The sequence below is a fragment of the Gavialis gangeticus genome, unplaced genomic scaffold, assembly GCF_001723915.1.
Source record: "Gavialis gangeticus isolate Ggan-Ray unplaced genomic scaffold, GavGan_comp1, whole genome shotgun sequence".
In the NCBI taxonomy this organism is placed as follows: domain Eukaryota; kingdom Metazoa; phylum Chordata; order Crocodylia; family Gavialidae; genus Gavialis; species Gavialis gangeticus.
The window spans coordinates 103,506,605-103,530,040 of record NW_017729033.1 but is presented as its reverse complement, the minus strand read 5'-3'; the positions used below and the strand labels follow the sequence as shown (position 1 = coordinate 103,530,040).

At 41.1% G+C, this 23,436-nt stretch overlaps 2 protein-coding genes across 6 annotated transcripts in view; one reads left to right on the top strand and one right to left on the bottom strand.

Moving 5' to 3' along the window:
- ENOPH1 (enolase-phosphatase 1) overlaps window positions 1-23,436 on the top strand; it is a 35,760-nt gene that overhangs the window by 1,045 nt on the left and 11,279 nt on the right. The window contains exons 2-6 of one of the 3 annotated variants that reach the window (XM_019525905.1): window positions 9,044-9,145; window positions 10,611-10,813; window positions 13,679-13,811; window positions 14,511-14,634; window positions 16,745-17,684. In XM_019525905.1, coding sequence (XP_019381450.1) covers window positions 9,044-9,145; window positions 10,611-10,813; window positions 13,679-13,811; window positions 14,511-14,634; window positions 16,745-16,791 — 609 coding nt within the window. In that variant the 3' untranslated portion in view covers window positions 16,792-17,684. Of the gene's footprint in view, window positions 1-9,043; window positions 9,146-10,610; window positions 10,814-13,678; window positions 13,812-14,510; window positions 14,635-16,503; window positions 17,685-23,436 lie in introns of those variants that run through there. The other 2 variants (XM_019525904.1, XM_019525906.1) reach the window with 2 other exon arrangements.
- The window catches only part of TMEM150C (transmembrane protein 150C), an 81,015-nt gene continuing 58,293 nt past the window's right edge, over window positions 715-23,436 (bottom strand). For 2 of the 3 annotated variants that reach the window (XM_019525907.1, XM_019525909.1), the window contains exon 9: window positions 20,847-23,147. In XM_019525907.1, coding sequence (XP_019381452.1) covers window positions 22,939-23,147 — 209 coding nt within the window. In that variant the 3' untranslated portion in view covers window positions 20,847-22,938. Of the gene's footprint in view, window positions 942-8,986; window positions 9,134-12,451; window positions 13,456-20,846; window positions 23,148-23,436 lie in introns of those variants that run through there. The other variant, XR_002099185.1, reaches the window with a different exon arrangement.

Here is a 23,436-nt window from a genome sequence, read left to right as displayed (position 1 = left end):
GGGGGGAGGACCCGCATGTGGATCTGCCTGGCTTGCACAGTGTGTGTGTATACACGCACACACGTGTCTAGCTTGCACAGCGTGGGTGGGGGGGTTGTTTCTAGTTTACACAATGTGGGTGGAGGGGGGTCCGTGTGTCTGTCTCTAGGTTATATGGTGTGTGTGTGCAGGGGCTGTCTAGCTTGCACACTATGCGCATGTAGGGAGGGCATCTATGTGTGGGACTGCCTACTTTGCACAGTGTGCATGTGTGGGTCTGTCTCTTGCCTCCCCTTGTTATGCGACTCCTTGCTGGTGTTACGACATGCCGCCACCCTACCCCATGCTGTAGATTGAAATGCAGAGAGAAACAGCCACTGAAGAGGCCTCTGCATCTGCCATTCTCCTCTCTCTTCTTCCCAGCCTAAAACACCTGCAGTTTTCAGTACCAGCCTGCAAAAGCCTGTAACCATCTCTGACCTTTTAAGCCTCATTGGCTCTGGCACACGCTGTCACATAAATGCAGTTTGGCACACATGGCAGGCATGTATGCTTGGATGTGATCTACTCACATCAATTATTGGAGAAACCAGGTCACTTAGATGCCTGATTGGCTAGTAAGCACCGTCACAGCCCAACACAGAGAAAAGCAGGGTGGGGGTTGCAAATAAAAAAGTTAAGTGATTTGGGGTGAATATTATAAAAATCCTACACAACAGCAACAGTCTTTTAAAATAAGTGTGATTTCCATAATTCTTTTAATCTGAGAGCCAAAAAAATATATACATGACTACAGACTATAAAAAAGAACAGACATTCATACTAGTTTACCGCGTGGCCTTTTAAATGTGTTTCTGAACACAGTGCTAACAAGAACTATAGATCACTTTGGACCTACCTAAGAACTCCTACACACATTGTACTCTCCCATTATGTCCAGCCAGTTCTCAAAATATTGATATCTGTAAAAAATGAGTTAAACATGAAATAATCCTTCATGTGCAAGGTGAGGATTTTATTTTGATCGTTGCTGACAGGCATGGAAGCACATGAAGCAACATTATAATTTGCAAGTGTTACTTGGCCAAAAAAATCAAGTTGTTATGAATGATATGAATGCAAAACAGTGCCATTACATTCATGATTATTGCCCAAAGCAGCTTAATGGAACATGCATCACTGTAATTGTATAACAGTTCCTATAACAAGTAAAAACCCACCTCTATTTGGCAAAAAGGGCAAGAGCTTGATTACGAGAATTTTTTCTTAATATACCTGAATACTAATTTTCAACCAGGCAAGATGGTGAACGTTCCTTTTTGCTGTAGGAGCTTGTGTTTGCTGTTTTGGTAATGAAAAGACAGTTTAACCACCATAAACTACAATGCTGAATTATTTTAGAATGGAAAAACAAATTTCACCAGTCCTTTGCTGCTTATCTTTCAGGCCACTATTTAAGACAAAATAAACCCATTTTATATATTGAATTTTTGGGTTTTACAATCAACTAGATGTTTTCCCTCTTTAATTGTGATTTTTTTTATATAGATGATCAACATCAAAAGACTCAAGATGTTGACTTTTTAAGGTAGCTATTACTGCAGGCAGCTACTAATCTTTATTAGGTGTGGCCTATATTTAAGTTCTGCTAACATAGCTATGTTGGTCATTGATAGAAATGTACTTCTTTAAAAATGGCACAGCTGTCTTGGATGGCAAAACCCACTTGGTGTTGCATGTTTTACCAACAAAAAAATCTTTTTTTATTGGTATAACTGCATTTGTGCTAAAAGGGTTTATACTAACATAGGAAACTGCATAAACCTTTTAAAAGCAGATAGTTTTAAAATGTCACTTTAAACAAACTACTTATTGTATATGCTAGGGCAAAAATGTTTCAAGAATAACTTGCTTGGATTTTTATAACTGGGTGTGACTTGTGAGAGATATACCTGAATTACTCGAGTTAGTATTTCCTACATTGTGATGTGCAAAAGATTGTTCTCTGTTTTCAGTTACTAATTTTTAAATTAAGTCTTTTAAGAGGCTGTGGATGCAGAGACACACTCACATAATGTTTGGAAGGTTATCTGAAGCTGCAGTATTCATTTGAGTCTTCTGAGAGCTTCTTTCTTCATTGTGAACTGACTTAATTTTTTTAACTGGTGCTAGCATAGGTGCCAATAATGTAAAATGGAGAAGAGTAGTATGAAGATTTATACTGTATTTTACATAAAGATGGAGAGTTGTCTCTGAAGATTAACTGGAAAAGAAGTGGTATATTGGGCAAGCAATTTAAAAATTAAGATGTGGGCTTATTAGTAATGTGGAGGGCACAAATTGACTTCTTTCCTGAAATGAGGTTCAGCTTTTAAATTTTGGAAATGCTAGATTAAAATCGTGGGTCATAGTAGACTGATTCATGGAATATTAAGGCCAAAATAGGCCATTAGATCGTCCCGTCTGACTCTTTTTATTTATATATCTCATTGGATATTAAAGTGTCCCATCTCTGATTTGTCAGGTTACATCCCACCCAGAACAGAACAGCCCTAAAAATTTAATCTTCCAACAACAGTTGGGTGACTTATTTCAAATGAGTTAATTGTCTCATTCCCTAGTCTGTCAGACTCCTGTCCACTTCACAGCTGACAAGCGTGGTTCTCCTTTTGTATAGACAACATTATTTTAAGACTGTATAAGAAGAGGACCTGTGGGCAATGACAGATTGAATAGTTTGGGATACTACTGCTCTGGTTAACTTGCTTTACCTAGTAGCTTTTCAGTCAAAAATGTGTCGTTTAGCATGCCAGTGAGTCACTTAACCTTCTAGAACAGGGGTGTTCAACCTATGGCCTACAGAGCCATTGCATGAGGCCCACAGGGATCTCCACAAGTCAGGAAATATAGCAGCAGGGGAGCAGTGGCCGTTAATACAGTGCCCCCCTGCCCCCACACACACACAGATTCCCTGATCTTGAACTGGATCTGATACGATCCTGGGACTGAGTCTGACAATCAGCTGATTGGCAATCCCAGCCTTGGAGCTGGTCCCACAACCCCACCACGCAGCTGGCATCAGGCTGCATGGCAGGGACCCTATCACATGTTCAGTATAAAGCAGGATGGAAACCAGCCATAATATTATCTCACACATTCTGTAAAATAATTTTGTGGCTTTTTTCCCCGTTGTATCTTGCCCTTCATTGCATGATACATGGCTAGATTACTACTGAAGACATGATTAACTGGTTAATCATGTCTTAAGTGTAATGTCTGCCAGGGGCCTAACATTCTTACGTCTTCTTATCTCATTAACTGACTCATCATAACTAGAACTTAAGCAAGTCCCAATTTCCACAAAAACTTAGTATAATGAAAATTATAAATACATTCAGAAGTTTATCTTATTCATTCACCCAGTTTGCTATTTTACTGTTTCTTCAGAGGTCCCAAATAGTAGCCAGGTATTTTTCCCCACTTGCTCGATTCTAATTTATTACATTTTCAACTGGACAAAAAAAAACCCTGGACCTCGCTGCTTCCAAATCCTGCTGTCCTACAGTAGTTCCTGACTCCTATTCAAAGTCCTCCTCAGCAAAGGAAGTCAGACAAACGGAAGACATGACCTTTCTCTTTTCAGGTTGTCCATCTTTAACAAACTCCCCCTTCCCTCTTTCAGCTAGCCCTTCTTTAATGCTCCCAGCTGAGGATCTACCCAGCAGCCTAATCCCCCTCCACCTACACCTTCAGCAGCAAGCAGGGCTGCACCTTCCAAAGTCTTAAAAGGCCTATGCCCCACCACACTCTTCCATAATGCCCCTAAAGGGAGGGTGCACCCAAACTGCACAGGAAGAGCAGCACTACCATTGCACTGGGTACATTAGTGGTGCTCTGTAGCACACAGAGTTAGAATGCAGGAAGACCTGGGATAAGCCTGTTAAGGATCCACAACAATAAAGCAAAATAACTTATGAAATAGTCACTGGAAGATAGCTTGTTCTAGGTCAGGCCATTAGGAAGGGTGAAACATGATAGTTACTACTGTTAAAAAGTGTTAACCACACCAACACAACCTGGAAGTACAGTTAACTGGTTACAAACTCTGGTTAGATTGTGAAGGCACCACAGACAGCTGTTCATATTAATTAAACATCTATTATGCCATTTTTCACAAAGAGATCACTTTCTGAAACATAATTTTCCCTTCAAGAAAGCAAGAATTACCCTAACAAACTTGCTGCTGTTCAGAGTAACAGAGGACATATCAGCATAGCTTTCAAGAACTGTTAATTATGTCTTCTTCCAGCCATTCTTTCTTCTAGATGTGCCCTTTTCCAAATGGATGCAACATATTTATGACCTTGAACTAACAGATTACCAATACTTCTTTTAAATGGCTTACTTCCTGGGCTAATGTTTGTACTTCTAAAACCCAATAAATATGCCCTGCACAGTACCTACAGTGGTCTTCAGTACAACCTTCTTTTATAACCGTTAATATTCGTTTTCTTTAACAGGTCTAAGATGCCTCTTCAGAATGGTAGTCACACCTCAACTTGTTGTTCAGTTCAACTTGCTGTGTTCCACATTTCTCTCTAATCTGTAGCTGGTTGCTATAAAGATTTGTCAGAGAATTTTTCTGTGGCTTCAGCTGAACTCTTCAAAGAGAATTTTATTAAGCAGTTTGAATTGTTAATGGCATTTTATTGAAGTACATCTCATCACAAGCCATTACAGACTTCACAACAGTTTGCTTGTAGTCTCCTTAATTTTCCTTCTACATTCTCAGCTGCTGATATAATTAATCTGTTCTACCTCATTTATTTTATACATCAAACTCTTTTCATGTACAGGGTATTCTAATCTCCTGTCATCTCTCTCATGAGGAAGGAGCCTTATAGAAATTCAGCTCATTCCAAGGATTTAGGGTTTTTGCACACCCTATTTTTAAAATGTCAGATGCGTTATGTGGAAAAGACAGAACTCCATTTTAAATTGATGTTTATGGGGGCAAGATATGGATTCATATCTACCCTCCATTTACAGCAGACCTCTCTTTGATGTTCGTGGGAGGTTTGCTTAAAGATCAAGGGAAAATTGTTTTTTATGAAAAAGCTTTAGACTTGTACTTACTTTATTTCTAAAAGATTGCCCTATTCATTACCACTCATTCACTGGGAAAACCATTTTTACATTCAAGATTGGACTGGATGGAATTACCTAGTTTGGGATAGTCCTGCTTTGAGCAGGGGGTTAGACTAGATGACCTCCTAATTTTCTATGAGTGCCGCAATTCTTGGTCTTTTGTTCCCCTGTTCTCATGAATAATATAAGGGGCATCTTTTACCTTGTCTTCTTCCCCACAGCAACTCACCCCTGCTTCCCAATCCATGAGCTAGTTCCAACCCATTTCACTTGGAAAAGCAATAGCCAATGATATAATCCAGGGAGACCCAATTTTTTTGGCAGGCATGCCACAAACTAAGCCCCACATCCTCCCCAAGTGCCACTTCAGTCCCCTTCTCCTGCCTGACCTGCTGCTTTGCTTTCTGTTCCCTGCTCCATCTTTCACTGCTCTCCCTGATCTGCCATGTGTCATACACAGAAGGTTTCCCATGCCACTTGTGGCATTGTGTGCCACAGGTTGACCAGCTGATACAGTTGGTATCAACCTTCCTGTGTCGTCATCAATAGCATACAGGTTCTGGCCCAACAGGATAAATGGGGATGAAGAAACTTCACCTCTCTCCAGTGCAGTTTCAGGCTGTTTGCAGACTTGGGAAGACAAATACTGTGTTGGTTTTTCTCCATTTATTCTTTATACCATAAGAGCAAGAAAATGTCAAAAAGAAAAAAAGTTGAGCCTCACTTGCTGTGGGGCTACATAAACAACAAATCAGCTGTTTTGGATATACACATCTTAGATAGTGCTTATCCTAAATTTCCCCACACTGTTTCAAAAAAGCATCAGCTTGAAATTTAGCCTTTTTTTTTTTTTTAGATGAGTTGTAATCAGTAAAAAGCTCAAATTACCACATTTCACCAGTATCCAAGGGAACGTAGTTTACAATTTTTTTGAGCTTTTGAATATATTCTTTTATCTTCCTCACTCTCCCTCTTATTTTGTAGGAACATGGGAAATTGATTAGAATGAAACAACTGACTATTCAACAATCTGTCATTTACAGAGGGCTTTCAAGAGCAAAAATTATCCAAACAAGAACTTGTTTTCTCTAATCTTTTTAGTTGAGTGAAATGTGTTTTTTCAAGTTTCTCCCCTTTTTTAGTTAGAGCTCAGAAAATTTCTCCCTCTTACCTCCAAAGAGAATTTTCTGATCAGTATCTACAGCTGAACTCTTCTCAGCTGAAACAGGAGAACTACAAAATGAAATCAGCAACAGTTGTCTAAATGACAGCCCTAAGGGTGACATAAAAGAGTAAAAATATAATCATAGGCTTCATGTTTATTTTTCCCCTTTTATAATAAAAGACTGAACAGTTTAGTTGGTTTGGTTTTTTTTTTAAATAGCTCCAATATTTACTATTACAAATTCCTTTCTTGACAATCACAAGAGACTGTAGTGATTGGAGAATTACTAAAGTATCTCCAGATACTAAAGAGCTGAACAGTTGAAGAGGGAAGGTTCTTTTTAGTGCATCTTTTAATGCCTTTTTTAAAAATTCCAGTAACCATACAGCACTTTAGGAAAAGGATGTCTTCAAAAGAAGCCATGCCTGCTTAGTCACAAAACAACTCTGATACATTCAGCTGTCCACTCGCCACCATACAAGATGTTCAGCAGTAAAATTAGACCAGACTCCACTCACCAAACTTTGACAGTTGCTAACTGCATCTGCTTACGAAGAAGAGGCAACAGCCCTTTTAAAAAAAAAATCTCATGTGCGTCACTTAACTACTTTCAGATCTTGATCACCGTATCAGCAGTTATTCAGTCAATTAATGTGCTTTTCTGGCAGGCTGGGCCATTTTGTTCACTCGGTGAATAAACCTGCAAGTTCTAATTATGCAGTGTTGTGTCCTGCACAGTCCCCCGCTCCCCACCTGTGTGCTTATTGACTAAATATCTTGGTTTACTAGGACAGTGGTGCTTCTCTGGAGATATCATAAGGCACTGATAGTTTGTCCTTTGCTGTTTGTCCTTTGGTTGCAATTAGCCTTCTCTACTGACTGAGCCCAGTTCGCCTTCTTTTCCTCCACGAGAGCAAGTCAGGTCTCACCTAAGGGCCTGACTTGAGAAAAGTAACTTGTGAAGCAGTTCTGTAGCTAAGTTAGGAAACAAATGGAGTCCCAACTAATCTTCCAAGACCAGTAAAAGGCACTGTGATAGAGGAAGGTTGCAGGTAGCTTGGGCTGGGACTGAGGAATTAGAACAGTGGTTCTCAACCTCTTTAGATTTGAGGCACCCTCAGTAAACTCAGAGCTCCCCTTGATAGACTCAAGGCACCCCTCAGAAAATACCAGCACCTACTTTTCACATGCTTTTTAAACTGCAGAAAAATAGAGCAATTCCTCCATTGCAAAGAATGCAGACCACAACAGGTCAGAATGTTTTAACACCATGGATTCCTATTTTAAATCTCTGGATTTATCTTGTGAATCATGTTTGCACAGCCAACAGTGTTGTGTGGCACCTCACAGCACCCATGGAAGGATCATAAGACACCCCAAGATGCAGCAGCACCCTGGCTAAAAACACTAGATTAGAACTACAAAAGTTGAAACAGGAGAAAAGAACAGGGAAGGGTTAAGTGGGGATATGTTATCTAGGACAGGAGGCTGGGCCTGGAAAAGGAATGAAATGATTCAAGGAAACAGATGCAAATCCATGAGGCCTTTTCTTTAAAGATTGGCTCAGTCTTAAAATCTCCCTGCATGTCACTCCCTTCCAAAGGCCATTCTGTCCACAGCTCCTGACCAGGGCTTCTTGGAGGTACTCTTAACAAACACACAATTTTAAGACTGACTTCATTCAGCTTTAGTAGCTCAGATGACTGCAGTTTAACATTTTCCTCTAACCCTGTTTTTATTTTATTTTTAAAAAAGTCCTGCAAAGTAAAACTGAAAGGTGGTGACTGAGAACTTTTCTTAAAAGGCTGTGCAATACATAATTCTCCAGGTGAAATGAAAAGTTGAATTTAATTTCTAGAATAACGTTTGTAAGGACAAGGGGTCTTTTGAAAAAAATAGTGTAACTTGTCAATTCTGAGTATGAAAGCAGTCAGCCTTGAACTCATGTGCTTTCAGGAGCCAGAGGTCATGTCATATGCCATTGGAAAGATAATCTTCCCCAGACATACAGTAAGCTGTCAGATGTGACATTTCTTTTCGTTCTTTGCTAGCATTGGTCTTGCTGTTTCTAAGCTGACATCTGTTAATATTAAAGAAATGACAAGTAATTATGAAACCACATGCATTCACTAGCAGGGCCAAGGGAATACCATCAATCTGAATATTACATTTCTTTCAGGAAGCTTTGTACCTACTTGCACAAGTGGTACAAACAACACCTGAAATAGCTGCCACTGAAAATGGCTAGCGGGGAGGAAGGGGGCAAATCATGCAGGGTTTCCAGTTCACTTGATCATTTCACTATTTCATTGTTTTATCACTCAGTTTCTTGTTGGCTTTTTATACATCAATGAGAGTGCAAAATATATATATATTTTTAAAGATTTATTGTAGGAAATTGTAGTTTAGCCCCCTCCCCCCCTTAATTTCTTTGTCTCTTCACTACATTTTAAAAGAATATCCATCTCTATGATGTTTTCATATTGTCTGAGGAATGGTGGCACTTGCCCCAAACAAGGTGAGCTGTATTCCCACTGGGATCTCTCCTTCTACCAGGATTACTGTGTTTGGCTCCCGTTAACAACTGAGCATTTTATTCACTTTGTACGACTGTTCACCAAAACTCAGATTATACAAGCTGAGCTGCTTTAAGAAAATAATCACAAATGCACTGTCCCTTTAAGGGGAACTTACCTTTGTGTATGACCAAGTTTAAACAAGTCGTGTGTGTTTTGTGTTGTGCGTTACTAGGACACTTTGTTTCCTTACATCAGAGATAATGTCCAGGAGTATTTGCGTGCACACTGGGAAGAGGAGGAGTGCCAACAAGATGTCAGCCTTCTGAGGAAACAGGTTAAGTAATTGAAACCACATTCTCTACTGTTGCCTTTACATGAATTCAGAGTTACAATGACTACTTCTCTAATAGCATCATATACTGGGTGAAGTCATGGGAAGAGTTAGATTGCCCCTGAAGAGCACTTACCTTCTTTGTGATCTTATTTTTGGATCTATAGAATGCAGTCACCAAATATTCTTAATACACGTGTACCTACAATTCACAAACACTGACCAACATCATTCTGAAATAGATGCTGATCCCCACCTGCAGGTTAATCTAAGGAGAATTTAGTACACATCTTCCCACCATTGCCGAAAGTCAGTAAAACTTAACACCTTTCTTTAAAGGTCACAGATTGGCTCAATTTTTGTTCTCAGTTAGAGAGTAGATTCCAGAGGAGCATCATCCTTTGATAACTGGTGGTACACACAATAGGGGTGCTGTGGAGAAACTAGATAAAAATCTAGATGGGTATAACCACCTGGCTGGAGTTCCAAAATGTTAGCAAAAGCACTCAAGCAGCATTGGAAACTGTCTCTTTCTCTTCTATAGTTGGATATAGTCACTCTATATCTTCCTTCCTTTTTTGTGTCCTTGTGACAAGGTATTTAGTAGATTTTGCAGATTCATTGGAATCTGACAGGGCCTCACCATGAGCGCTTCTGCTATGGCCTCAAACTTGCAATCTGTGGGCTGTCAACCATGCATCTTAGCACCCGCACCACCCCAGCCCCTTCTCGTCTTGCTGAGAACATTCTTTCCCAAAGCTCTTCTTGGAGGTTCCAGACATGTTTTTAGGAAATAGTTCTAAGCAAATAGGTCTGAGTACTCCAGTCCTGAGCCAAGGAAGCAGTTAAGCATATCCTTACTTTGAAGGCAATGGAACTACCCATTGGGATGATCATGTGCTCCAAGTTAAGGATATACTTAAGTGCTTCAATAGGTCAGAATTAAAGTTCCCTTTGTAGTCAATGATGAAGCTCAAGTCAGAAAAGCCTCAATCTTCATCCAAGAAAGAATTAGCAGTGCAGCCAGGACAAAAACATAGATGATGCTGCCGCCTCTTGTGGCTTGCTGAATGCTATAAAACGCTTAACATACATTTAGGTTTGTTTGTTTTTTAATTTTGTAGCAGTTAAATGGTAGAATGAGAATATGCTTCTCATTAAACTACTGATTTTCCAACCTTACTCAGCGTGCTTAATTGCATTACAACTGAGCCATTAAAACTGCAATTGAAGTATATGTTAATATTAATAGGCCTAGTCTAGGTAAATATTCCCACAAGCACTTCACCAGGTACCCCCATAAACCCCATTGACTGTGTGCTTGAAGTTAATCACTGGTCTAAGTGAAGTCTTGAATAGGGCTGGACTTATGCAGAGGTTCAGAATGCATCCCGAATCAGGTCTCCAGTTGCCAGTTGCTGTGGGAGGAGTCACGTCTCTCTTTCTCTTTTTGATTTGCATTTTCAAGGCTGAAGAGGATTCTAACTTGGCTGGAGTAGTGCCTATTCCTCCAGAAACTGAGACTGGAGAAGAGGATTCAGAGCGGGTTATCAAGGCTGTAGTAGACAATGTGCACTGGCAGATGTCTCTAGACAGAAAAACCACAGCATTGAAACAGCTGCAGGGTCACATGTGGAGGGCAGCTTATACAACTGGACGAGTGAAGGGAGAGTGAGTAACTTCTGTATATGAAGTTTTTCCTTGGAGGAGACCCTGGCTATATTTTGCTAAACAAAAAGTCTCTTGTGTATGTGTATTGAGGCTGAGCAGCTATAAGGGATGTTGAGGTCTTAGCCATGTGTTGTGGTCTAAAAAAAAAAATAAAAAAAAAAAAAAAAAATTATATATATATATATATATATATATATATAGATTACTACTGAAGCTGAAAAACAAGCCTGGAAAGCTCCCAGTACTGGAATCAAAATCAAATATTTTTGTCAAGGAACCAAGTACAGCCATTGCTACCTTCCAACCTGAATGCAAAATCTAAAATCAATTGTGTGCAATAGAGCATTTTAACTTGGGACTGACGCTTTAAAATTACCTTGGGTTTCCAGTAGTTGTCCCAGTTAGCATGAAGGAAAAACTTTTGAAGAGGGCAAGAAACATTTCTTCATTCTCAGTACACCAGGTTCTGCTGTATCTATCTGCTCACATATTGTGCTTTCTGCTTATTTTTGCTAATAAGCAGAACAGCGAGGTAAGATCGTAGAAACTGTTGCAGGATCAGTGGGAAAGACACAATGGGAATGGAACAGTTGGGAGGAAAATGCATGGTAGGGAGCTAAAGAGCAAAACAGTTCTGCTCCCACAATTAGGCATGGCCATCTTGTAACATTTGGTGAATCCACAGATGACAATCTCTTATGTAAATGGTAGAAGCCTTGATTCTTTTGTTTAAAGAGGGAAGTTGAAAATCAAGTATGTGATTCTCCCAGTTTAACTTTAAAGAGTGATGTGTTTGAAGCATTTGTGGCTATCTGGAACCAAACTTTTCAAGATATTAGACGTGCCTATTTTTCTAAAGAAAAAAAACCTGTGGAGACCCTCCTGGGTCACATTAGTAGTTTTGAGCATATGGTAGCAGTAAAACTAGTTGGGGGAGATTTAAGGAGAGAATGCAGTTACTATCAGAGTACTGGACAGAGAAATTCAGAAATAAAGTGTTCTTTTCCATCTGTTCACAGGTCCTATTTCTTGTGGGCTTACGATTGCCCCGATCCTTTGCCAGAGCCAGTGGCAAACTACAGATCCAATTGCAACTACCCAAGATGCAAACTGTCTTGCATCTTGTGTAGTTTATTAACCCCAAAGGCATAGTGGGTGTAAAAAAACCTGGCAATCTGATTAAGTGGCACAGGTGTGAAAACACCCAAGTTGCTGTTGCAAAGATCATTTTCCTGGCTTGTTGCCGTGTCCCTTTCCTGCTTCCCCTTTGCATCAGACATACGTTTCTGTACTTGCTTTTGCTTTTTAAAATCTTTCCTGGCCTTGGTGCCTCCTACTAGCTCTGTCAGATTTTCTAGAGTACCAGCTGTTGGCTTCACTGCCCATGATGGCAGCCATCATCACTGATGGCAGCTGCTTCCATTTTAAGCAAGCGCCTTCATGTTCTGTCCCCCACTGCCTGATAAACATGTTCTGTCCCCATAAACAGACTGACGTCCCCCAGATCTCTCCTTAAAACTCTTCTCTGATGTGATGCCTACACAGCATGCTACAGCCACTGGGCTGAGGCCACTGCTTACGTGTTGGGCAGGATAGTCTGTTACCTTGTGTTCCTTGTCTGCCTCATTTTATACTTACTTTATAAAGCTGTTTAGGGCAGGGAGTGTCATCTCCTTCTGGGTTTCTGTAGCATCTAGCCTGCTGGGGCTCTGATCCATGAGTGCATAGGTGCTCCAGTCCAGTGAAACATGCAGCAGAGAATGAGGCTTCTGTCAGCATGACACATTGCTACTCATTTCTTCCCCCTTCTTTTTCCCTTTACACAGCTTCCAAATCTAATTCTGCAGGGCTAAAAAAACAGCTAGTTGAGTTAGCTTCTAACTGATTTCTTAACTGTGAATTTGGTAAGAGAAACAACATGAAGCACCTTGATCCGACTACGAAACCTGAGGGATGAAACTTGGAGCCTCTTGTGTAGGAGGAATGTTTGCTGATGCAGGTATGCTGCACTGCCATCTGCTGGATGGTCAAGGAAAGGCTCACGCAAGGGGGCAGGGGTGGCTTAAGATGGAAACACCATTGCCAAACTTCAGCATTCTACTGGACCCTCACTGTTTTGAGATGCTCAGTTCTTGATAGAATTTGGCATAGCTTCATCTCTAGTTCAGCTACTACAGAGTTAAGATGGGGATTAATCTGGCTCAGGACAATTACTGTAATGTCTTCCCTTCCTTCAGGAGTCCTTTTCCCTTGCCTCTTTTTCTTCACCCCAAATAGTTTGTAACAACTGCTCTGATAGATCCTGTGGCTGCATCATCTCATTTCCCTGCTCATAACCTGCTTCAGCTGTTCAGATCCTTAAATGGGAAGGGTTCATTCTGTCCAGCAGAATCCACCTCTGAACAGCTTGCTATAACTGCTTGAAAGTAAAGCAAAGGGTATTAATTCTGCTGGACAAACGGTCTTCAAAACCTGAAGGTTGAGCATTTTTTTCTTAACCCTCTTCCCTCTCTCTCCTTCCCTAAAAAAAGTCACCAGGCTGTTGAGTTCGGAATGTTTTCCCTCTGCCTTTTAAGTGTAATGGACCAGAGGACCCTCTGCCAGGCATCTGAAACACATGTTTGTTGCTACTTTCTTTGCAGCCATCAAAATGGATCATTCATTAAGGTTGAAGTAAAGTATATTGTTTGCTACTGAAATAATTTCCCCAGTGGAGAAGCAGTGGGCAACTTTAAAACAACCAAATATTATGTTTCTACATCAGCAGTCATAGAAAGAAACCTTTTCACATAGTTTGTGCTATACTTGTCTTGTTCAGTCCCCTGCTGGTTGTTACTAAGATAATGACAGTATCTTTTTCTGCAGAGTCTTTGAGGATGTGGTTCCTGCCATCAGAAAGTGGAGGGAAGCAGGGATGAAAGTGTATATCTATTCTTCAGGGAGCGTGGAGGCACAGAAGCTTCTGTTTGGATATTCTACAGAAGGTGATATTCTAGAGGTAGATAAGATTATAGCCTTATTTAAAGCTGCTCCATCTGCAACACAGGGACAATGACCCCTTCCCAGAGGTGGGGCAGTGATCTCCTTCAATTCTGTTTGAAGTACAAGGCATTCCTAGTCTCTTCTGCTGTACCAAATTACAGAAAAGTGTAAGATGGTGGAACGATGAGAAACCAGCTTGAGCTGCAGTTGTTGAACTTAGTCAATCAAAGGCCACAGTTTGGGAGACTGTCCTTAAGTTGTCCTTTTCAGTTCCTGTTTTGCACTCTTCCCATCAGCAAGGGCACTACCAATTTGAAACAGTGTCAGGTAGCACAACTGAAAGAGTTTTTTGGGGACAGACTCCTCCCTTCTTAAGCCACCCCTGTAAATAAACCTCATAAGAAATCTAAGGATTGGTGTGCAGCAAACCTAACTCCACTTTCACAAGGCTCATAAAGGTACTGCCTTAATCACATTCAGCGAAAGGCAATTAAAAAATAAAGCTGCTGGTTGGGCTTCCATACCTGGAGAGCTCTAGATACTTATTTCAGCACAGACAGCATCATATCCCCTGTTCAGCCATGCAGCTTAGCCCTACATGTTGAATTCTTCTAGTTGCATGGTGGGAACAAGGGAGAAACCTATTCAGGCCACAGTTTCTCTGGTTTCTCGAATAACATCCTCCTACAAAGCTGCTTCTGTTTTAACTTTTCAGCTCTTTGACGGCCATTTCGATACCAAGATAGGTCACAAGGTAGAAAGTGAGAGCTACAAGAGGATTGCAGCAAGTATTGGATGTTCAACTGATAACATTCTCTTCCTGACTGATGTCACTCAGGGTAAGAGGTTGAGCTTTCCTGCCATTTCCCACATTACAGCCAGGATAAAATGTGATCTTTACTTGCTATATTAGGTAATGAGCCCCTCAAGAGCCACTTAGAGAGGCCTACAAGAATCCTTGCTCAGCCCTTACATCCACTGGGATGCCCCTTTAAGTTTCATCTCATCATTTGATATACATCTCAATCCAGGCAAGAGAAGCAAGTGTTTTCTGTTACTGGAAACATTGATTTCCTCAAACTCAGAGTGGTAGGCCTGATCCTCTGCACTTTGTGCATTGCTGACATGTGCAAAGTGGATGGTTGGTGAAAGTGAACTTGTCAGTTGCCAAAAAACATAGAACTGTTCCCTACCCTTCACCATACATTTCTTCCTTTTAGAAATATAGATCTGGGTTTAAGCCAGCATAATGCCCAAGTAACTGATTAGAATGGTGATTCTCAACCAGGGTGCCACGGTACCTTAAGGTGCCGTGAAATTAAGGGTGCCACAGAATATTGGGAATTGTGTAAGTGTTTGCATACTTAAGATAAACCTAGAGATTTCAGATAGGAATCCATTCTGATATGCTGTGGTCTGAGTTCTTTACAACAGAATTGCTCTGTTATTTTTCCATAGTCAAGAGTTGACTATGAAAGCTGAGAGCTGGCATTTTTTAACGGGTGCTTTGAGCCTAAAAAGGCTGAGAACCACTGGATCAGAACAAGTTTTTTCATGTGTTTTAAGGTGCCTTAAAATTAGGCAACAGAGGTCTATTTGTCAGTACCACAGACCTTTAAAGAAAATGGGAGGTAGAAGACAAAACAGAAGTCCTGAAGGGACGCTTAGCACTACCATTAACAAGTCCCTGTATAATTGGCATGCTGTTTCCTCAGCATGTGTATGAGTCAGCAGCCAGGTGAGTCTTAACAAATAGCTTTTCTTCAAAATACACCATTACCTTTGGGAACCTTGCAAGAATTGGGGATTCAGAAGAGGGAAGTAATTTTGCATAAGCTTAGTCCTGGCAGCAGGCAGCCTCTCCACACTACACTGGCTAAACCTGCACCAGGCAGTAGGCAGGATAGATTTGTACCTTATAGACTAAATCAGAGATGCATAAGCTTTTGTAAGCAGCAGCTCACCTCAGACAGTCAGCATCTGCCCACCTCACAGGAAAAAAAAAAACCCATCCAGTCCTAGATGTATCCCCACTCTGGAGGCAAGGAAAAGTGGAGGCAATGTGGAATAATTCTCTCCTGCCTCCTGAGCAGGCTTGGGCTGGTGCCAGGAGCATGCAAAAGGCCTAAGCACCACTTCAGACTCACCTGAATGGAGCAGGAATTTCAACTTGACAAGACTGTGGAAAGTGCTTGGGCAGAGTTCCGGGCTCTGAATGCTACTAACCAAAAATAAGTTTTGAGGGAGAGGGGAATAGGGCAGAGCCTGGGGCTCTAAGGGAAGGGGAGGAGCCTGTAGCAATCCTCAGCAAGGAGAAACTGTTCTGCTGTTTGGGACAGTGAATTCTGAGGTCATGTTAGGGTCACTGAAGACTCTACAGTTTGGCCACATCCCTTGTAAGATGTACTAGTGCTTGCTCTACCAGATAGTTGGTGCTATGACAGCAAACAGGCCTGTCCTCTCTGAAGGGGCATTTAACAGGGAAGACTAGTAGGTATGCCACCACCCTTGCCTTCCATTTACTCCTGTTAGAGTGTAGTTTTCAATCTATTGCTCTCTGCAGTACTTGCATTGCTATGTGGAGAGACCTGGTTTCACTTTAATCCTGTTAAAATTTTTGGGATGCCTTCTAAAGCTGAGAAGCATAGGAGGTCTGTGCACTGGAGAGCCACATCTCATGTTCCCTAAATTCTCTGTCTTCTTTCTAGAGGCAAATGCTGCAGAAGAAGCAGATATGCGTGTGGCTGTGGTCATCAGACCAGGCAATGCAGGATTAACAGATGATGAGAAATCATATTACAGTCTTGTCGCATCTTTCAGTGAACTGTGCCTGCCATCTTCTCCTTAGAACTTTTACGTGACTAGAAGACTAAACTGTGGCTGATGAAATTGACCATTTCGCCCTGGTTAGTTATGTTGGTAATAAGAGTGTTTTGCTTTTTTAAATAGGTATGACATCCATGACTTGTTCAGATGTTGAGATCAGTGTATTTTAGGTGGGATTCCTAGAGCAGTAAGACTGAGGCCTACAAAGTGAAGTCAGCTGGAGTTGTGAGCAGTTTGAGGAAGCAGCATCTAAAAAAGTTGCTGTTGCTTAGCTCCCCTAACAGGGGAATTGCTACCAGAGGAAAAAACTCTACCAGCTACCTAGTTTTGAAAACTTATAAACGGTGTGCCATCTTTACAAATAAAACATTCTGTGAATAAAGCATTTCTCACTCCAGCTGACTTTTGGCTCTTACAAGGAAATGCCTCTCTCCTAATAGGGGTAATAAATCATTTTCTGGGTAAGGAGAAAACAACATTAAATTAAGTCAATTTACTTCCCTAATAAGTTAGACCATGTATGTTCAGTATAACCAAAGTTAAATATGACATATAGACCACGATACTGTGGTTTTGATCTGTCACAGTCTGGCAACAAAGAAGTTCTTTAGCCTGAAGTGAATGAACAACACTGTCTAAACCCTACAGCACCACCCATAAGGTACAGAGGCACACTGCAAGCCTAGCAAGAAAATTAGGCTATATATAGGGGGTTTTTTTAAAGAAACAAAGATAAACCCACATGTACTAATACAGTGCAACATTGGGCTCCAGAACCTGCTGCATGCTAGAGCAGATTTTATCTTTGTAGTATTTTTCAGCAATAATGCCTGAAGACTCTCAAGAGGCTACAGATTGGTTCCCTACCCTATAACCCAGATCATCTGGGAATAGATATTTAACAGGAATACTTCACAATGGTCACTTTCTACTATGTTTACTGACAACAAATTTGTTTCAGAAAACACAACTACGGAACAGTACTGCTTAAACTGTGCTGACTTGTACAAGGTGCTCGTGTAGCATTTCCTACTGTGGTGAATAAAACATAGTTTTGACTTATTAATGCCTAACACCATCCAGTATCTGTCATTTCACTATCTTATCAGGGCCAAAGTACAACCCTCAGCATCTTTTTATGCTGCCGCTACATTTGTGGAATGGTTTTCTTACCTGTAACATGCTATTCTTTTCTGCAGTCCAGCTAAGTCTTCTGCTGCAGAGGTATTTGTGTGTTGAACTCATACTTCTTTTTTTGTTTTGGTGGGAGTTCTCCAGGTGTTTCAAGGATGTGAGCAGGAAATAGGCTACCTATTAATAGCAGTCAACAACAGGTGCAGCCCAGAACTTAATGAACTGATTTACCACTGCTATGCATTTTTTTTGTAGATTGCTAGCCACTAAGTGGTACTACCTCCACTTGTGAAGAGTGGCTGTACAAATGGATGTACAAAATGCAAAGGAAGGGACATTTAGATGATTTAAAGGTGAGATCAGTGTCGGAGGGATAAGATTTGATGTCTCCTACTTTTTTTTTTCTTTTTAAAAAATTAAAATAAAAAAGAAATCTCCCTCCTACTGGCAAAGCTGCATGCAGACAGGAGAAGCCTATGCTCTCTCAGATGGAAGGTCTCCAAGAGGCACCTACCGTACATCAAAGATGTGTCCTTACCCAACAGAATATTTGAAGGTTTCTAATTTAGTGCTGAAGACCTTCTAGGACATGCTGACCCATATCTCAAAAGCACGAAAAAAGCACAAGCCTGCAGCAACCCCTTTATGAAGAAGTTGGAAATGAAATACATTAAACTACAGCGAGGGAACTCCCTCTCCTCACCAGGAGAAAGAAAAAAACCCAGAATTTTTTAACCATAATTTCTACTTTATTTGTCAAGATCCCAGTCAATATTGTCTTCCTAGGAAATCTGACTAGAAAGAACAAAATGATTAGGGAGGAGAGCAACAAACTTTTCTAGAAAAATTAGGAATAAGAGAAAAGGCTGACTACAGCATTAGCTCTGGAAAGGCAACTACACCTCACTATCACACACATCAGATAGCTGTACCACTTATGGTCTGTAGATGAGGTGTAAACTGAAGAGGATTCAATATTGCAGCTGATGGTAAAATAAGAAACACAACTGGGAGCGGCCTGCTGAGCCACACAATCCAGTCCCCACAGTCACAGGCAACCTGTTACACACCACTACCACAAATCATCTGTGAAAAAACCCTTCAGCAACATAACACAAGTAAACATGCTTGGAGAATCCCATTCTAGAGGGAAGCAAATTCTTGTGTCTAATGATCCTTGTTAATCTGATTGTAAGAAAAAAAAACCCCGCGACCCTAAATATGGGGACTGATTTCAATGAGTGCATGTGCAGGACCCCCCAGCTAGACACCTAAAAAGTTTCTAGGGACCAGGAGTGCACTCCAGCCAATCCGCCACCTCTATCCATTGCCAACTTCCAGTGCTTCAGAAGGCAGCTCAGGATATGTATCCACACACCAAATAATGTATTCATGGTGAAAAAAAAAAAAAAAAAATATTCTTCCTGGCTTTTCAGGTGACTAACAAAAGCCACGAGGTATAGGATTATCACACACTTCTCAGAGAGGCTGTGTTTCCTTTAAACGGTTCCATGAAAATACTAAGGACTTGAGATTGCACATATAGCATGCTCTGATGACTGCATCAAAGACGACCACTATCCTGTTATACTACCCCTTTCACAGAGTTAGAGCTCCATCTTGAAGCAATTCAGAGTCCTTACCACAACTTTTTCTAAGAAGCCATTCCAAAATGTAATTCCTCGACTGGTTAGAAGCCTTCTAAATTCCATCATTTATTCATTGTTCTCTAATTTAAATAGCTCTTCTCCCGCCCTGATTATTGTGCTCCATGAATGCATTTTTAAAGAGTAATCTCATTTTTCATTTTCCTAAATTAAACACACCAAGCTTTTTTAATTTCCACCCAGAAGACAGGGTCTCCATTCCCCTAACCATCCTAGTACCCCTTCTCTTTACCTGTTCCTTTTTTAAATTAATATTTTTGAACATGTGACCAGAACTGTACACAATATTCTAAACAGAATCCTACCAGGGCTTCATACACTGATACTAATGCTTCCATGTCTCTACTAAAAATATTCCACTCAATGCACCCTAACATTTTTTCATGACTGCATCATACTTATGACCAGGGATCCTGGTTTTCTCTGATAAAAATAAATACATAAATAAATAAAAATCACAAATTCTCTGATAAAACAACCCAAAATCCGTTATTAAATTAAAAGCTTTCTGCAGCCTCCACCCCAGCCCTGCTGGTGCCCCTCACTGCCCCCACAACAGCCCCCCCAACCTACTTGTGCCTCTTGCCCCCACCCACAGCCCCTGTCCCCCAGCCCTGCTGGAGGGGGCCCCCAGCTGCCAGGGCTATGGGGCTAGGGCCCCAAGTCTGCAGCTCCCTGCCCCCAACAGCAGGCAGCTGCGGCAAAAGCAGCATGGAGCTGGCTCTCCCACTACTCTGCCTGCTTGGGTGGGGGCGTGCCAGCTAGCTGTGATCCACAACTCCCCAGCCCCCTGCAAGCCCCACTTACCTCAGGCTCCAGGAAGCTGAGCTGAGAGGAGCTGTGGCCAACTGAGTGCCTCAGCCCCTGCTCTTCCCCCTCCCTCTCTGGGCAGGGCTGGGGATTTCCCTGCCCTGTTTGCAAACAGCTCTTGCAGGCTGGAGCTCAACCAGATTAGCAGCCATTAATACTGGATCTGTATCTAAATGATCGAATAATCTTTGAACCTAATTAGCATTGATTTGCACCAGCATTACTCAGAGAAAATACCTGTCCATACCTTAATTCCTTTTTTCGTAAGGAAACTACGTAGAAAAAAAAAAGGGGGAAAAACAACTTCATTTTCTCCATAAAAGAAATTTATTTTGTGGTCATGTTTCAGTGTGTATCAGTCATCATTCAGCTGTACTGAAATGTGCCATTAGAAATACGTTAAGAAATGTACAGTATATCACCAAGCAGCTGAAATGCAGCTTGGATTGCATATAGTAAAAGGAAAAAAAAAAATCACAAACTTCATTATTTTTCTTTGAGAAAGTTTCAAAATACAAAATGATAAAACAAAAGCATTTGTTTTTAAAAAAATGTCACAGTGGACTATTTACAGTAAAACACCTTCTAACAAAAACATTTATGGGGGGGGGGGGGTGTGTGTGATTCCCCATGTATGTCTGGTTCTTACCATCTCACCTTCCCCTAACTGACAAAAGGAAAGTTACCTGTATTGGCTTTAACCCAGCAGCAAGTTTTCCACCATAGCTTGGTAAAACCACTACAAATAAACTTTCATGCTGTCCCCAAGGACACTCCCTTCTCAGAAAGTTTCCTGCCTTTTTTCTTTTTAGTAGTTATTTTAAGATAATGCCCAATAGCCAGATTCTGTAATCAGGTGTAAATACTCCATTCAGTGGAGTTACTCTAGATTTATACCAATGGAAGACAAAACTGGCCCAAATAAAACAGCGTAAGAGGGCCAGTGGGAAATTTTCCATCAAAAATCTGTTTTGGCAAGGAATGTTGACTTTTAATCAAAAGGCCAGACTCACACAACTGATAATCTTGTGACTGAGGAACACTACATGCCTCATGCAAATTGCAATTCATGCGTCTTACACCCCTATTTTCACTCTCGCTCATTTTCTGGGTGGGCTACATGAGGCACCATGAGGGCTCAGCAGGGAGATAAAAGTTGCAGCTTGAGTCTGGCCCACGGAGCAAAACAGGGCTTAGTCACCTGAATAACAACTCAAACCTACCACATCAGTGTTTCCTCTTAAATATCTGGTTTTCAGACCTAAGATTTTTGTGTGTCACTGAAAAAAAAAAAATATATATAATCAAACTTTTTCAGGTGAAAAAAATTCTCCATTTTCTCCAACCAGCCTTTTGTAGCCTTTTTAGGCTACAAAAAACCTGCTCCAGAACTGAGACAATTGGCAGGTGGTTTCCTTCTTTTAAAGGAACAGGAGAAAGCTCCTATGAATACTGTAGTTTAAGGTCTGTGCGCTGCCTAAGTCCTAAAGGCCCTAATCTTGCAGGAGTCCTCACAGAGACTTCAGTGAGGTTTTGTAGCATGGAATCAATTGCATACCTGGATGCCTAGGCCTTAAATAAGATGCAGTGTAGGGCTCAGCTTTGTCCTTTGTGCCAGACACTGCCAAGGAGTGAATTTCCCTTGTAAGTGCATAAAGCAGCAAAATAAGCCTACATCCTATATACTCTACATTAAACACTGACCATCCATGAGCCAGGGTTGCTATTCAAGGTTTCTCTTGCCACTTAGGCATGGCAACAAAAGCAGCTTTTTGACTACTATACACAGTATCTTATGGAAGCACTAAAAATAAATTTTAGAAATCCTTTGCAGGTCCCCTCTAGGCAGAATGAATGTTCACATTTTCACTTAGCACCGCTTGCTTACTCGAGCCCCAGCTGTTCAAACCAATGCATAAACTTGAAGTAGCAGAGATTAAGCCCCACAGCTGCTTTTTGTGTTTTCTTTTTAGTGCCTGTGGGCCATTCTTGTCCCACACCAACAAGAACATCAGCTGATGACTATGATAACTGACTAGTGTTCTGCTACATTCTCAGTAGTCTAGTTTTCCTCAAACAAGGTCTCACCTTTAACTATCTTCCAAACCAGAAGTGCCTGTTCTTAGTAAGGATCAGTATGTTTGCATTTTCTTCTCCTGCTGACTGGTTCCAAGTTCACACGGCATAAAACCAGTTAAGGAGCCAGCAGTTCTTCCTTACTGTGCAATCCAATTACCCCTGTCCAACAAAGTAAAGGAAAAAAAAATGCAGTTGAAATGTTAGATACAGTCCAGAGGTCTGAGAGCAGGGGAAAGGAGTCAGCAGATCCTGAGTACTAAATCCTAACTCTATTTGTGGTCCTGGAGAAGTCCTTTCCCTCAGCTTCCCCAGCTGTACAGTGGGGTTAATACTGTAGTATTACAACAACTGACTGTTCAGCATTTGTATTATGACTAGGACACAGGTTGCAGAGAAAGAGGTGTCTGTAGCACACAAACATAGCAATTTCTCTCATAAAAATGTTATTTTTTCATATTTGATCAGATAGATACTTGTGTTTTGTTTTGCCCTTAGCAACCACCCTCAAAGCCCTTTGGCAATGTGACTGTGATTATATATGAAAAATGAACTCATCAAAAAAGTGTAATGAGGTCATGAGTTAAATCATGTGACCACCCTAGCCTGCTACCATGACAAAGGCAGGCTCTACACCTGATCCGTTTGATACTCGGACGCCTCTGAAAGGCTTTCAGAAAAGCTCAGGAAGTTTTCCTGATACTCGGAGCAGACAATCTCGAATCTGTAGTGTCTGAACTCCACTGCAAAGGTGCCGAAGTAGCAGAGGAAGCACATCACCAAACCCCACTGGATCCTGGCAGCGTGCATATGGATCTCTTGGGCCATCAGGATGAAATCTGGAAATAACCTGTCAAGGCAAATACTCTCAAGTAGCACTAGCACCAAACAGGATGAAGTATACTGGGTTGATAGCCTCTTGCCTCCAATTTTATAGATAAACTATTGGGCAATGGCAACCAGCTTGCAATTGGAAAAAGGCTTTTAGTGAAGAACCAGGAAAAGGGTTCAACAGGCAGAAAATTAGACAGGCCTATCACATCTGCTAACCTGTCAGATGTAGCAGCATTTCTGATGAGGATAACAAGGATACTTCAAATCCCACCTACACCTCAGGGCTAGGGACAA